The 15,455-nt window shown below is 42.7% G+C and overlaps 1 protein-coding gene across 5 annotated transcripts in view; it reads right to left on the bottom strand.

Annotated features, from left to right (window-relative positions):
* The window catches only part of zranb3 (zinc finger, RAN-binding domain containing 3), a 96,971-nt gene that overhangs the window by 17,352 nt on the left and 64,164 nt on the right, over positions 1-15,455 (bottom strand). For all 5 annotated transcript variants that reach the window (XR_013778259.1, XR_013778260.1, XR_013778261.1 and 2 more), the window contains exons 18-21: positions 9,506-9,646; positions 4,420-4,578; positions 3,081-3,273; positions 70-201 (exon numbers count right to left, since the gene is read on the bottom strand). Coding sequence is in view for 1 of the 5 variants with exons in the window: in XM_079336106.1 (XP_079192232.1) it covers positions 70-201; positions 3,081-3,273; positions 4,420-4,578; positions 9,506-9,646 (625 nt within the window). In the remaining 4 variants the exon portion in view is untranslated. The remainder of the gene's footprint in view (positions 1-69; positions 202-3,080; positions 3,274-4,419; positions 4,579-9,505; positions 9,647-15,455) is intronic.

The raw sequence follows: 15,455 nt of genomic DNA, 5'->3' as shown, positions 1-15,455 counted from the left end.
AAGCCCTTTCGGCTCTAAAAGCTGGTGTTGTGGTTGTAATGGGTGCAGCGATGCGGAGTGTGCCCGTACGGATTTGTGGCAGACGGTGCACAGCGTCTGCAGGTTGTCCAGAGAGCACTGTCCTCCTCCGCTGTAGACCGGGCGGATGTGGTCCACCTGCCAGAAATCCCCTTCGACCGGCGCGCGGATCATCTCGTTCAGCTGGAAACACACACACGCACACACACACAAGGTAAAAGTTAGCGTCTTAGCACACGAGCTATGACGACCTTCTGTTTCCTTCTTTATTTTCCAAAAAACAAACCATCCATCTACGCTCAGGTTTCTTATCTTTCTCTCAACTAAATTCACTTAACCTTTTTTTTTTTTTCCAACAGCAAAAACATTCACATCAACAATATCATTCATATTAAAACACCTGTGTGCAGAAGGGGCCCTTCTGCAATGTGCTTCAAAACAAAATAAAAGGAAAACAAATATCTCTCATGAGTACAAATGACAGCGAAGGCGAATAAAAGGGAGGAATCTAGAAGTGGAAGTAATGACAAAAAAAAAAAAGCACACCCTCTGATAGAGGTTTTAAAATGCTGAATTAATGAAAGCCTCCTGTTATCTGAAAACACCTAAATATTGTCGGCAAATCTAGGAAAAAGTCCTCCCTTAGTACCTGAAAGTCGGTCTTACCAAGAGTTTTGTGAAGTCAAAACATCAAAAAGTTTGGGATCCACTGCCCTCATGAGACCGCTTTTATTTACTTGACTTAGTTGACCTCTTTAAACCCAGGAAAAAAAGAGAACAGTCAGGTATAGCCAGAAGTTTTGGCCTGAAGTGAGTTTAGATTCAGATGGTTAATCGTGATTGCTTCGGGACAAATGAATCCCATGGAGGAAATAGAGAACAATGTGTGTATGTTTCAAGAACAGGGAGCACTGTGTTCAACCTCACTTTAAGTGTCGGCATGCCCGCTGTTTTGTTTCTCTGCTAACTCCACAGTTAGCAGAGAGAATCACTCCCGCGATTCCCCGCCAGCCATCTTTTTATGCTTTTGTTTAATTTAGAGTCCTCGTGGTTGAATTTCCATAATTTCCGTTTAATATGACCAATCAGTGACGAGCATCTTTTTGTTCTAAAGGCAGTGTTTAATCTACAGAAACGTGTGCAAAAATATCAAGCATTATGATTCGCTGAACATCTGCTGGCGATACATCACAGCTGTGGCGTTGGGAGGATTACACTCATTTAACGACACTCTTTTGAGAGACAGTTGTCATGGAATATTAAAGCGCCAAACAGCCTGTAAATCCCTCTGCTCCTCCTCCTCCTCTAAGTCATCACACCTTTCTGAACGATCGCTATGACGACCATAATTTACAGGGGATGTGACACCGACACAGCTACGTGTATGATCTCATCTGGTGGGGGGTGGTGCATCGCAGAGCATCTGGAAACTTGTGTCTACACAAAAGGTTTCAGTTTGGTCTGAAAAGAAACAGAAAGATGAAGAAGAAAAGAAAAGACTAAAAGAGAGCAAACACTGATTGAATGAATTAGAACCAAGAGAAAGAGAGAGAGAGAGAGGCCCTGATGGGAAGAGTTCAGGGATCAAAATCCATTTCGCTGCTTTGAGAACTTCTCCGTCGACATCACGGCAGCGGGCTAGAATTGAGTTCACCCTCTCTCTCTCTTACACACACACACACACACACACTCCAGTCAATTTAACCTGCTTTTGTGCCAAATTCATGCACCTTGCTTGCACACTAAAAACACACTAGCATAATGCTCACAGGCACAAAAATTCACACACATACCAGAATTCTGCTCGAAGACCCCAAGGTACACATTAAGACCCTTGTACACATGTACACACACCAGAAAACACACGCACACACACATACACACACACACACACACACCAGAACCCCCAGTATGAACCAGAGAATGAGCCTATAATCTCGAGGCTCCTCCACCGCTGCGGCGTCTTATCATGTGGCTGAGTTTGTTTCCTCTAAAGCTGGGCGCATCGATCGGTGCTGATGCTGCTGCCGGCGGCGCTGGTAAAAGGAGGGTGGAGGGGGTGATGTGTGTGTATGTGTGTGTGTGTGTGTGTGAGTGTTAGAGAAAGGAGGGGCTGGCTTTGCAGGATAACAGCCAACCAAATCAAACAGGCTTACTGGTTGAGGCCTGGCACTGGGAGAAAAAGAAAAATCAATGGGCCCAGCAATCCATTTACTGGGAGCTGGCCCCCTGGTGTGCAGATCAACCTGTGTGTGTGTGTGTGTGTGTGTGTGTGTGTGTGTGTGTGTGTGGGAGAGTGTACAGGGTGCCTTTATATTTGCACTAACTCAAAACACACACAGAGTAAAAATAAAGCTTTTGTCAGTGATTTAGCTCACATCAGGAGTCGGATGTTCTGATGTTTTATGAAAGTCTAGATTTATCAAAGTCACTGGCTGCTATGTCATTAGAATGTAATAGGTGACCGCAAGCTTATTTTAATAACACTCAGCTGCTTCATAATCAATATTCATGTGTATGGGGAACATTACGTCTACCAAACAAAGGTCTAACTGTTCACAAAGACCACGGTTCGATTCTTCCCTTGATATTATTTAAAGCTACCTGTGAGTGTTCGTAGAGAATGTAGACTTACCTGCCTTAGTCTGTCTACGAACCCCCAGATTACGAGAAAAACCCATCCGCTCTTTCAGAAAATGTGTGCTCAAACAGGCCGTTTGGAGATTTTCCCGTTGTGACATCACAAAGGGCAGTAGCCCCTCCCCCAGGTGGGTGACACTCCCACAGCTAGGTGTCCGATCGTCCCTCTGAGCCTTTCAACCCCAAACAATCAGGCATGGTGTCAAAAAACCTGAGTCACTCGAGCCCTTCCAGAGAGGGGGCGTGGTCAAATACAGCTCATTTGAATTTAAAGCTACAGACACAGAAACAGCCTGTTCTGGGCAGGGCGGATATAGAGGGGTTTATACACCCTCACTGTCCACTTGTTTAAAGGTGGCTAATAATAACTGCGTGCTCTGATCTTCGTCACCTAAGAATTTCTTCTTGTTTTGACGGCTGACCTGTTTGAGTGACAGCTGGGAGAGCCAAGTGTTCTCCAGCATCTCCTTGCGCTGGGGGGGCGGGGCGTCGCGGATCTTCAGGAACAGGTCGTGGACGTGGAGGCCGCAGTGCTGACAGACGCCCTGCTCGGCCTCGAGCACCCTCGCACGCATGTAGGTCTGGCTGGAGCGCAACTGGAACTCATCTTGGCACCTGTGGGGTGGGGACACACACAAAACATACGTTCCCTCACATCTACAACATCTACAGCAGAAATGCTTTTTTTTCACGACCAGGAGAAAGTGAATTAATCTGGGTTTGTTTTTTTTTTACGCACAATATTTATAATTCTGCTGAAAGGTCGAAGACTTTAAAAGAGGAGGAAGTGCATTGTGTTGAATTTGTGCTCACATCCAAACATTCAGGCATAGAGAAGTGTCTCACCTTGACTGAATGACCTGAGTTTGGCACTTCAAAGCCTCTTGAGGGAATTGAATTTCTGCTTTAAGTGGGTAGAAATACTAAAGGGAAGCACGGTTTTGAGACATTTTTCCGGTGAAAAGAATGAAGCAATGGTCTTATTTAGAGAGTGAGTGTGGGTGAGAAGAAAAGGGTGCAGCATGTTTGTCAGGGACAGGAGGGCTTTGCAGTGACTGAATCAGCTGCATTGGCCCACTTTTCCATCGAAACACTTCTTCATACTCGAGTCAAAATACAGTGATCATAATTTAATCGTGAAAAAAAAAAAAAGAAAAAAAAAGAAACCATGAAAGAAACAGAGCAGAGGCATTATAACTACGAGAATTTAACTCCCCTAAGGGAGTAGTTATCCATTAATGTCATAACAGTATTCTTTCTGCAATCCCCAGCCAGTCAAGCAACAAGGTGAAGTCATCATTATACTGCTGCGTTTATTTGAGTTGTTTTGCACACACACAAAAAAACAAAAAAAAAACTTGGAGTTTATTGAATTTTTAAGGTGCCAGATGGGTGGGCTTTGCCAGAGAAAACAATCAGAACTGTAGAGTTGAAGTAATCCCAGACACAAATTATTTGAAAGTTCATCTAATATGATTTTTTTTTGGTTATTGTCGTCTAATCAACGGAGGCACGGATTGTCCGATTGCAGACACCGCTCTGAGGCTCGTAGCTGGGAGTTCTAAGGTTTACGTGCGCCTGGACAAGAACAGAGACTTCACAGTGACCGCCCACTTCTTCTTCGGTGGCTCTGGTTCCGGTTGTTTGGTCCACACCGCGGTTTGATGACAGCTTTCACAACAGCGCAAATGAACCGCACCAACTTGGCAACAAAAACAAAATTCGCAGCTTCCTTACTGTTTGCATTCAGAGTCATTTTACCTGTGGCTGCAGAATCGAGTGTCCCAAGCACCGCCGGTGGTAGAGCAGGCCTTCTGGCAGGACAGACACAGAGGGACACCCTCACTGTCCACTGCCTGCAGGAAGCCGGACTCTGATGACGGTCGCTCCTCCACTGCCGCGCTCGTCTCCTTGTCCTGCCTGCAGAGTCACAGATGCAGAGACTGATTCTTTATCTGCTCTCATATTTGCTCTTATTTCAACAATCTTGAACAAATGGATGTTACTGTGAAGGCGTTTTTTTTTTTTTTTTATTGTTTCCATTAAGACCCAATATAACCAGGGCCGATATCGTACGAATAAAACTTTGTTTGCTGAGAGATGAGATACCGGAGGTTGAAGTTGAGGTTGAAGTACTTCAAGTAGTTTAAGTGTCAGCTACAGTTGAAGCACATCAAGGGCTTGAAGTGTCTTTTGAATTACATACAATTATATAAAATGATAGAATATGTTAAAGGGGCCCTTCACAGTTTACAAGGAGTACTAAAGAGCTTATGGGAACTGTTATGTAATCTCTGATGGGGCTCTGCATACGATGAGAAAATAACCGTCATCATGGTCGCTTTGAAAGATGTGGGAAACAAACAGGAAGATGAATGTAGGATGGTGTTGAGTTGCATTATGGGGAATGGAGGATCTATATGTAGCTTTATCTGGGACCCTGCTGCTGCCTTCTGCAGGTTGCCACATGTAGCTTGTATGTAAGTTGGGGGTGTTTCTTCTGGGATTGTTCAATGACGGATTCAAGAGATGGACTGTGGATTATCTCAGATTCATTCGGCCGAGGTCAGACAACATCAACAGATCAAAAGAAGCTGACAAACTTTTTCATGCTAACAGTCTCTAAGCAGGTACAGCCCATGCATTCGCTTCTATTCGGGTACAACTCTCAACGGCGAGGATTCTCAGTGAAGTCATTCTTTGGTTTCTAAAACGGAAATTTTAAGCCGACTGATGGCGGTCGCTTTATTGGAAATATGGCCTAAAACAAACTTTCTGTCAGCCTAGTAACAGGCGTAGAGGTGGAGCTGAGGCTCCTGACAAACAGCTACCTGTCAAGCAGATAAGCCACGCCCCTCACGGTGAATCGCTCTAATCCTTAAAGGTAGGGTTGATCATTTTCAAAAAAACTAGCATGGTTTTGAAAGTAGCATTCCCTCAGTGCTTCCTCTGCACTCGCCTAATCCCCTCTGTGCTCCCTCAAAAGCCACGCCCCCTCATTACATGCACAAGCGCCATTGAGCTATTCAGACCAAAATGGGTGTGAATGTGTTTTCTGGCGCTTTTGACCAGTCAGCCTCAAGGGGACTCTTGAGGAACTGCAGTTTTGTTTGCACTTCCACATTAGCTTCCTTTTTACCCACCAGAGGTTCAAACTTGGTCCGTCCTCACAGCCATCTTGAAAGTAGTGAAAATGATGTAACTGAAATATCCTTGTGAAGGAAAACCAACGTGGACACTTTCTAATGTGAGCTTGTTCATACATATAGTGTACTGGCTAACGCTGTCAAACAATGCAACATATGGATAACCAACATGACTCCTGACATAAATGTAATGAAATGCGTATGGTTTAGTAGTTAGTAATTTAGTAATTTATTTTTTTTATATATATATATATTTTTTTATATATACTTTTTTAATCGAGGGGAAATTCAGTTTTCACTCTGCATTAATGGAGAGGTCTCAGAGTGAGGTTGCTGCCCACAGCGGGCGCTCCAGAGCAGTTTTTGGGGTTCGGTGCCTTGCTCAGGGGCACCTCGGCAGTGCTCAGGAAATTGACTGGCACCTCTCCAGCTACCAGCCCAGTTTCTGGACTTGGTCCGTGCCGGGACTTGAACCAGCGACCCTCCGGTTCCCAACCCAAGTCCCTACAGACTGAGCTACTGCCACCCTATTGAATGTGAAGCCATGAATGACAGAATGCTGTATTCAGAAATGAGTTTAATGCTGAAGGATGAGGCACAAAAAGCTGCTAACGATGTTGAATAAATGTGTTTCATCTGTCTATTTTGTGTATTTGAGGCAGCGTGGCTGCGACAGAATTTTCGCCCTTTATGCACTCAGCTTCAAAAAGAAGCTACCTTGACCAAATGGATGTGAGCCAACAGCTGCATTCAATGAAGAGCTCAGTTCTTTTACCATCAGCAGAATGCCTCAACACACTTCAGTACATACTCACGCTATAGAAAAATCTCTTGCCTGCACATTCAGAATGGATGGACATATGGCTGGTGTGTGTGTGAAAAGTGTGAATACTGTGTGTATATATATGGCGGTGATGTATCGACAGATCGTTTCAAGCATGCCTGTCCTTTTGGCAGAGGACTGTGAATCTTGGTCTTTTGCCATGTTGTCCCAGCAGGGTGCTCGAGCCACAGTGGAGGGGACAGATGGACTACTTTTTTTTTTTCTTTCCCCCATGGTTTACAATTCAGACAGATAGAGAGAGGAACAAAGAGCCAACGAGATATAACACTACAGAGAAAGATTTAATCATTGAAATGGAGAAGAGAAAAAAAAGAAAACCTCTAAAAAAAATTAAAAAAAAGGAACTTCACTGCTTCAAAGTTGAGCAGATACCAAAAAATAGAAGTACCAAGGGATGACTGCTGTGCCAGCAACATCTAGTGCATGAAAGAGACACAGAAATAGACTTTTTGCTGGTGTGCCTAAAATGAACATGCTGAAAACATGGAGAAAAAAATTAACCTAGAAATAAATTGTTGACTGTAGCTGCAACTGTAAATACATTAGCACGAGATGCTAACAAAAAATGAATCCGAAAATTTACAGAATGTATATTTGTAGTTTTTACCATGACTTAAACTGAATTGTTACTTGTATAATACATCGACCTTTGAAGTGTTTTAATTTCATTTAGGCCCAAAGCAAATAAGCATGTTGGCAGCTTAACATTGCAGCATGAGGTATTGTCTAAAAAAAATCACATGAAATCGCACAACATGGCTTCAGCAAACGGCACGCAGCCTGCTACTGTTTACCGCCGAGCTGATCTCTGATGCTTTATACCAAAGAAAAACCAAAGGCACAAGACGGGGAGAAAGATCTGACGCTGGTGAGTCCAGCTGTCGGTTCATGCGGCGTTTGTTCTAGTTCGCCGACTTAATCAGGGAGTTGATTCTTTGTCATATATATTCCTTTTCCATTTCTTTTTTTTTTTTAAATCGACAGCACGCCTGACTGCTTTTGGGGAAATTTTGATAAAATAAAGGAACAAAGTCAACAAAGCTATTTATTCCACTTTGTTTTCAATTCCTGCATTGTTTCTAGGTGACATTTGTCTCACTTTTTTCCCCAACATTTCGGCAAAGTTCTTGTAGGAATGCAGGTTTTTGTTTTTTTCTCCATAAAGAGGCAGCATAGCCACCGTCCCATCACACATTGGCTACGTCATCTTTACTTCTTTGGAGAGATGTGATCATACTTGTAGCTAGAGACAAGCAGGGAGTTTGAGTTACCAAATGTTATACAGTCTAGGTCCAAATTAGCTTGCTAATAAGATCTTTTAAAACAGTGTTTCCTATCGACACTCCTAGAGACTAATCTTCTAGCCAATCAAACAGAAATTTGAATTAAGACTTACCAATCATTCCAAAGGAAAGAACACCTTTAAAAATACTGTCAAAATTGGGCACATTTAGTAAAAAATGTTTGTGGGTAAATTATGAGGTAGTAGAGCAAGAGGAGAAGGCCAATTAACAACGGCCAGTCTATGACTACAGACCGGCAAAGTGACAACCACACATAACAAGCTAGCTTTTACTTTAATTTTCATATTGATGCATTCTTAAATATTGATGTTAGCAAGAATGCTTTTTTTTGTTGGTATTTTTGAACAATTCCCCCTTCTCCATTCTTTTTGAAATTGTCACAGATAACTTGGTAATTCCTCCTGTTATAAAAAGCTTTTTGGCATACAAACGCACAACTCCCTTTAAGACACTTTATCAGGCATTCTGTCACACCTGTTGCTTTGTACCAGTGTGACAAACGCTGTGTGTTTGCCTCATGTTTCCATGGTGATACTCCCTCCTGGGGTGAAGCTGGTCGTTGCATCTCACCAAGTCGATTGTATTATGGTCTATATTTACTGTACTAACACACTCAGCGGGCCTTTGTGCCTCTCCCACAAGGCAAATCCAGGTCTCCATGGAGACTGCTAAGGGACGGGGAAAGAAAATGCGCCAAATCCCAAAGAGGAAAGAGTGTGATGACAAAAATGACCTAGATGTACGAGAACAAGAACATGTCTGAAAATGATCCAAGAATGACCAATTACACCTCCGTAGTTTCACACTTATTTTTAAATAGAACCAATAAACAAACATGATTTATATATAGTTTTATACATATTTAAAGTGCATGTGCAAAGTATGTATTTGTATTTTAAAGGTCTAACAAAGAATGATGTGCTAACACATCATTTTTTCCAATTTCTGCCTCTGACAGGGCAATAGGAAACCAAACTTTTAGCAACATTTTATAGTGGTATCTTTTAAAGGGGACATATTATCCACTTTTTTAACCTTTTTAAACAGTCCCCCTGTGCTCTAAAGGAAACACCTGTGCTGTGCTTTGGTCCAAATATAACATGAATCAAGCAGCAGACGAGGTTTGTGACCCTGTAGAAACCAGCTCTCTCTGAACGCTCTGTTTTGGTGTGTGTCTCTTTAAATGAAATGACCCCGCCCCCTGAGTTTTGTTAGACATCACTCCTCTGTAGAGAGAATAAAAATGGCAGACCTGTGCAAAAGTTTTGCTCTCAGCTGGAGGTGGAGTCCATGGGTAAGGATACAAGGGGAGGAGATTTTCTTACCAGAATCCAACTTGTGACGTCACAAACTGACTTCTCTGTGTGGTATATTTTTCATAATATGTATGAATTTCCCTCAGGATCAATAAAGTATCTATCTATCTATCTATCTATCTATTTATCGTTATTATTTCAAGGGGTGGGGCATAACACCGATGGCCAACCCTCCCTATGCCCCTTCTCAAGATAGCTTGACCTTGACTGTCCTAAACGTCCAGCCACATAGCTTACCTCTCTGAAGCGGGAGGTGTCACAGACGCAACAGATCTCCTCTTTGCAAAGAAGTTTTCCTTGGTGACCAATCGCACGCTGCCCCCCTCCTGCTGGGCCTTGTCCAAAGAGGCCTCAGCCACCTCGTCCTTACTCAGGTACCTGTAAAAAACGAGATAAATACGGCTGTGAGGGTATTGTAGATGTTATATAACCAGAGAGGTCCATGAAGACATCTCTCCACATGTAGAGCACGGGGGAGTAGGTGCAAGAAGATAGACTCTCTCTGGGTGACATTAGCACCGGGTATCATGGGAAATTTGTTGTTGCTCAGGCAGAACTGTAATCTTAGTCATCTGGTTGAGACTGCTGAAGTCCTGGGACAGAAATGTAACACACCAACACCCACAGAACTGGCAACGCTTTTAAAACTGCCTCAGTGGAAAGCCATTTGGGATTTTCAGATTTCTTTGGAACCACATTGTGTTTAAATGCAAAAAATGTGACTTTTGGGGCTTATTTTTGATTCTTCTTGTGTTTGTATCATCTGTTTGTCCTCCTCCCCTGTTGAATCGTGTTACTATTGCTGCTGCACAAATCTAATTTCCCCACAGGAATCGTCAATCATCTGATCTAATCCACCTAACCCGCAGTCGTTTTTTATGGCCCTCGTAATTCGCATGCTAGGTCTGCAAGTCGAAAATTGCATTAGACACTACATGTCAATCTGGTCAGGATTAAAATGACCCCAGCATGTCCGAGTTGACAGGAAATGCAGGAGAGAAATACAGGATGCGTGACAAAAAAAAAAAAAAAAAGAAGAAATCTTTGACTTGTTTGTTCTGGTCAGAAGAAAATTGCTGTGGTCTTCGGAGAAAAGTGACCAATCACCAAACGTCCCCAGGTTACATCGAGGCTTTCCACAGAGAGATGTGAAACGCTCTAATGGTCCCAACAGAGCAATTATCCTATCTTTTTCCTTTTCTATTGGAGGTCAGAGGCCAAGCTTGGCGACTAAACACCGGACCTGCTGCTGCAGGAAGGAACTCACCGTCTCATATTTTTGTGACCTTTCTTGCCACTTGTGTCACGTATCATGGTTTAATGCTTTCTGTGATTACCCTTCTGAAGGTGAAGCATTGATCTCACTCTCATTTGGAAACAATCAAATCTAAAACGGCTTGTAGCTGTATTACTGAACCTATCACCAGCTTACTACTAGTACTGCTGCCATTACTACTGATAAAAATGTCACTTAAAGAGGACATATTATCCCTCTTTTTCACCTTTGTATTGGTTTGAGGGACTGGTACTAAAGCATGACATTTAATGGATATTTTCTCTGAGAGTGGTGTATAATACCTTTAAAGAGGACAAATTATCCCCCTTTTCACCTTTTCAAACAGTCACCTGTGCTCTAAAGGAAACATCTGTGCTGTGTTTTGGTCCAAATATAACATGAATCAAGCAGCAGAGGAGGTTTGTGACGCTGTAGAAACCAGCTCTCTCAGAACGCTCCGTTTTGGTGTGTGTCTCTTTAAATGAAATGACCCCGCCCCCTGAGTTTTCCCTGTAGACATCACTCCTCTTGTAGAGACAATACAAATGGCAGACCTATGCAAAAGTTTTACTCTTGGCTGGAGGTGGAGTCCATGGGAGGGGATTTTCTTACCAGAATGTCACAAACTGAGAACATTTGAAACGGAGCATTTTTCTCTGTGTGGTAAGACAGACCACAAACAAAGGACCGGATGGATTTATTTCAAATGTTGTGGGTCGGTAGACACTCAGGTTACCTACATACATGTTCAAAAACACAGAAAAAGTGGATTTTTCATAATATTTTCCCTTCAAGATTAATCAGTGAAGCAAATAACAATATGCTGCTTGGATAAAGTCTACTCCATCCCGTTGTAGGCCGCGTGGTTCCAGGGAATTACAAAGGGATTGGAAAGGTTTTTAATGGAATAAAAAGCCAAACAGCTGCTTCAAAAAAAAAAAAAAAGATGTGAGTGAGGAAAAAATGAACGGTGGGAGGTAAAAGGCAGCCATCAGGGGGGCATGGCTGCTTCACATGCAATCGACTCAGGTGATGAAGCTGTTCACAAATTGTTATGTAGATCGATAATTAATGTTGCATTTTACAAACATTTGCTCTGACAGCTTTGTCGATTCTTGAACTTAGTTTGATGAAAGTTTATTGCTGGCAGACAAACAGGAGCACTGCCAGCGTTGAAATAAAATCAATAAGTGGAACAGCTCCTGGACTTATAAGACATACTTATAGGAAATACATTTAATTCTATTTAACTACACAGTTAAAAACTTGCCTGTGGTTACCCTATTTTACATGTTCCTGAAAGGTTGTTTTTGCCACTCTGACAATACACAGGTACAAAATTGGGCGCTGCAGACATAATAAGCGTATTTACATATCTGTGATGCTCACAAGGGAATTTGCCGCCTATATTCTCTGAATGGATATAGAAAGTGACATTTGAATATGAATCAGTGATTTATTTCTACTTATGCATTTCCGTCTTGAATACGCTGATTTTTTATTATTAAGGAAATAGTAGCCTGCATGAAACACTTTGCTATTTAAACTGGAAGGTGTTGCCACTATTAAACTGTGCATTTAGTATTTATACTTGGCCCTGCAGGCTGTGCAGGGACATTTTTATTCATTTCCACCACCTCCATCTGGACAGAATAGATTCTTTGGAAGGGAGATGGAAGGAAGGCATAGGTAGGAGGAGGGGAAAAAATGAAGGAAAGATGGATGACAGGAGGCAGAAAGTGGAGGAGGAAGACACATCAAAGAGCTGAAGTTTGTGTGGAGGCTGAGGGGAGATGAGGAAGAAGGTAAGTCTCCATCAAACATATGAGCTTCCTTTGCTTCAAACAGTCCCAGCGCAGAGGCAGGATGAAACAAGATACCTTAAACTAAACCTCGAGTCCAACTGCGCTTCTGGGAGACTGTGGATGTGAGTGTCTGTGTTTACATGTTTGTTAGGTTTTTTTATAGCGCTATACTTGGACAGTCATTATGTACACTAAGGTGACTGCTGTTCTGTCCTTATGCATGCACTTCTTAGGTTAAAACCTTTTTGACTACGAGTACTTTTATTGAGCAACATTTACAAAGGTGGGTCTCTTTATTATCATTGACAAGTCATGGAGGTAAGAGGCCGAAAGGTGAAGCTAAGGTGGTGAAAAACTAGCGAGAAAAAAGAATGAAGATTTCAAATCCGTTTTGCCCATTAAGAAGCTAAAGCTCGCTGACCGCTAACTTAGCTTAGCATAAAACAAAGAGCTTTGGGAAACAGCTGGATCCATCCACAATAACAATCCCCTCCAACCAGGTCCATTTAAACTCAATAGTCAGCATTTTAACTTGTCTATCTAACTGCCTGGTTGCTGTTGTAGCTTTACATGTAAACAGGATTTTCTCATCAGTTTCTCTTTATCTGAACTATGACTTTATCGCAGTACAGTACACTTTTTAAAAGCTCAATATTTAAAAAATCCTCCACAGTTGTTGGAGAAAATGTTTTTTTTTTCTTCTTCTTTTGTTTGGGAGGTAACACGTGGACACTGTTTTCCTGCTGGTAGCCATTGAAACGCAGCTGTAGGAGTGCTGTTTCAGGTCTTTATGGCAGCGGGTTGCTGACAGAGTACCTCCAGACAGCAGGGTCTGCCTCTGCCCAGACCGGCCCGCGGTTCAGCTCCGGGGCTGGACCCCGCTCAGCTGTGTGAAATACAACTAACGAGCTTATGCTGCAGTCTGGCCCGGCTGAAGCTACTGTGATTGATCGCTGCTATTCTCCAGCCTTCCTCTGTGAGATACGGCTGATACCGATACAGTCCAGTAAATGTCAGATGGTCAAAATTCCCAGCTGGTTCATGCAATGGGAAGCATGGTCATTAAATTGTTACGTGTTAGCGTGCATATTGGTAGCGCCTGGTTCTTAATTAGTAATGATCACATAGTTATTTAAGCCTTTTCTGCCTGGCAGTAGTCTAAAGCTACGAGGCCTTTAAGTTATAGTTGTCCTCAATAATCTCTTCAGTAGTGTTGATTGTTCGCCAATAAGTTTGTGCATAAAACAACCTTTATCTTGCACAATGCCTGTCGTAGGAAAATATGCTATATAGGTACTTGTTAACCCACTCAGCGCACCATAAGATGTGCAGACGTTCATTTGTCTGTGCCTTCCTACAGCATGATTAAAAAGGAACCCATAAAAGGGCAGACAAAATGAAATACTTTCTATATAGTGTCAAAATGGGCTCTGATGTAATGATGAAATCTAATGGATAGTTCCTTTCAAGTGGCATTCACCTTTTTTTAAACGTCACAGAACTCAAGTAAATACAGTAAATGAATGCGTGGTGGATCTTTAGCTTTTCTAAGTTTGGGCTCAAATATAAAAAGATACCCAAGTTGCTCCTGCTACGTGTCTGTGTGAGCGCGTATGAATGGGAAGAGTTACTTCTGACAGACACTTTACAAAGCAGCCTCTGCCATCAGCGTGTAAATGCGTCGGGGGGGACGTGTGGTGTGAAAGCCCTTCGAGTAGTCTGAAGACGAGGGACGTGCTAGCCACGCTCAAGTCCATTTAGCATGGACCATTTACCATATATGGGCGATAATGAACCTTTGCCTGGACATCTGATAAGAAAAACATTGACTCTTTCTTGATGTTCTCATAAAGACCAAATGTTTAAGCTACTTATATCTAGATAAAGAGAAAGCCAAGTCGCTTATCTCCATTTTTTTTATGACAATGATTGCGGAGTTATAGAAGCGATAGACTGTTCATAGGTCTACGTGTGAGTGTTTGCAGTAATTAAAGCAATGAAGGGTACTTTGGGAGGATGCAAACTGGATTAAAACCGCACTCAAATCACTGTAAATCACTGTGAGTGGCTCGGGAAGGAAATATCCAAAGTGTTGGAAACCCAGGCAAAGTGCTCCAAGTTTGAAGTACTTGAAAACTGAGCGCCTCAGAGCTGGAAAGGTGAGCCGTGATCGCCCCGCTGAGCCCGATGCTGGAGCTTGATTGGTTCTGATTAGTGAATAAATCAAACAGGTATCAAATCAAGCCGGGCCAATTGCCTCCTACTCACACCTTGATTAGGTTCATGCACCCAAACACGTTCCCCGGTTGAGAAACACTCTCACTTAGACACTCACACACACACACACACATGCACGCATGCACACGAGTCTACCCTGTAATTGGCAAACTCTCCCTGCCTCTATACACGCCAGCTGTAATTAGTGTGCCAGCAACAATGCTTGTTTGTCAAAAAACACACATGTACACACACAGCGCACATCACATCCTCTCTTATGCTTCAGCTGACACCCTTTGATACACCCACACACACACACACACACACACACACACACACACACACACACACACACACACACACACACACACACACACACACACACACACAGACAAACGCTAGTCAGCCTTCCATGGCGCCTGGGGCAGTTAGTATTTACAAATCTGCTTGTTTTTTCTGTGAAATCTCCCACATTGCCTCTCAGTTTCTGACATAATGTTGGGAACTTATTTCTCTCCACATTTCCGGCTTGTAAATGTACACTAACTGGCACAACAGGGGGCGCTGGGTCAAATTATTTTCTTCTCTTCAGAGGGAGAAACACGTTGGCTGGATCAGGATTTCTCCACGATGAAAATGAAGGCAGATTTAAACAACATAAACACACAGTTCATTTGAAATAGAAAGAGGGGGGGTGAAAAAAAGGCGCGCTTCTCTTTTTAGCTAACGAGCTTATTCTGTCTGCTAGCTTAGACACTCATTTGTGCTGTTTTTTTTGTTTTTGTTTTTAATCAAGCAGCAGGTCGGGGAAAAAAAGCCTTTTTCAGATGAGCACTTGTGAAGATCCTTCATATGTAGCCAAACACTGCGTCCTTCTTTCACCTGCCAG

The sequence above is a fragment of the Symphodus melops genome, assembly GCF_947650265.1.
Source record: "Symphodus melops genome assembly, chromosome: 23".
In the NCBI taxonomy this organism is placed as follows: Eukaryota; Metazoa; Chordata; class Actinopteri; order Labriformes; family Labridae; genus Symphodus; species Symphodus melops.
The sequence above is the reverse complement of the archived record's forward strand: the minus strand, read 5'-3'. Positions and strand labels throughout refer to the sequence as shown.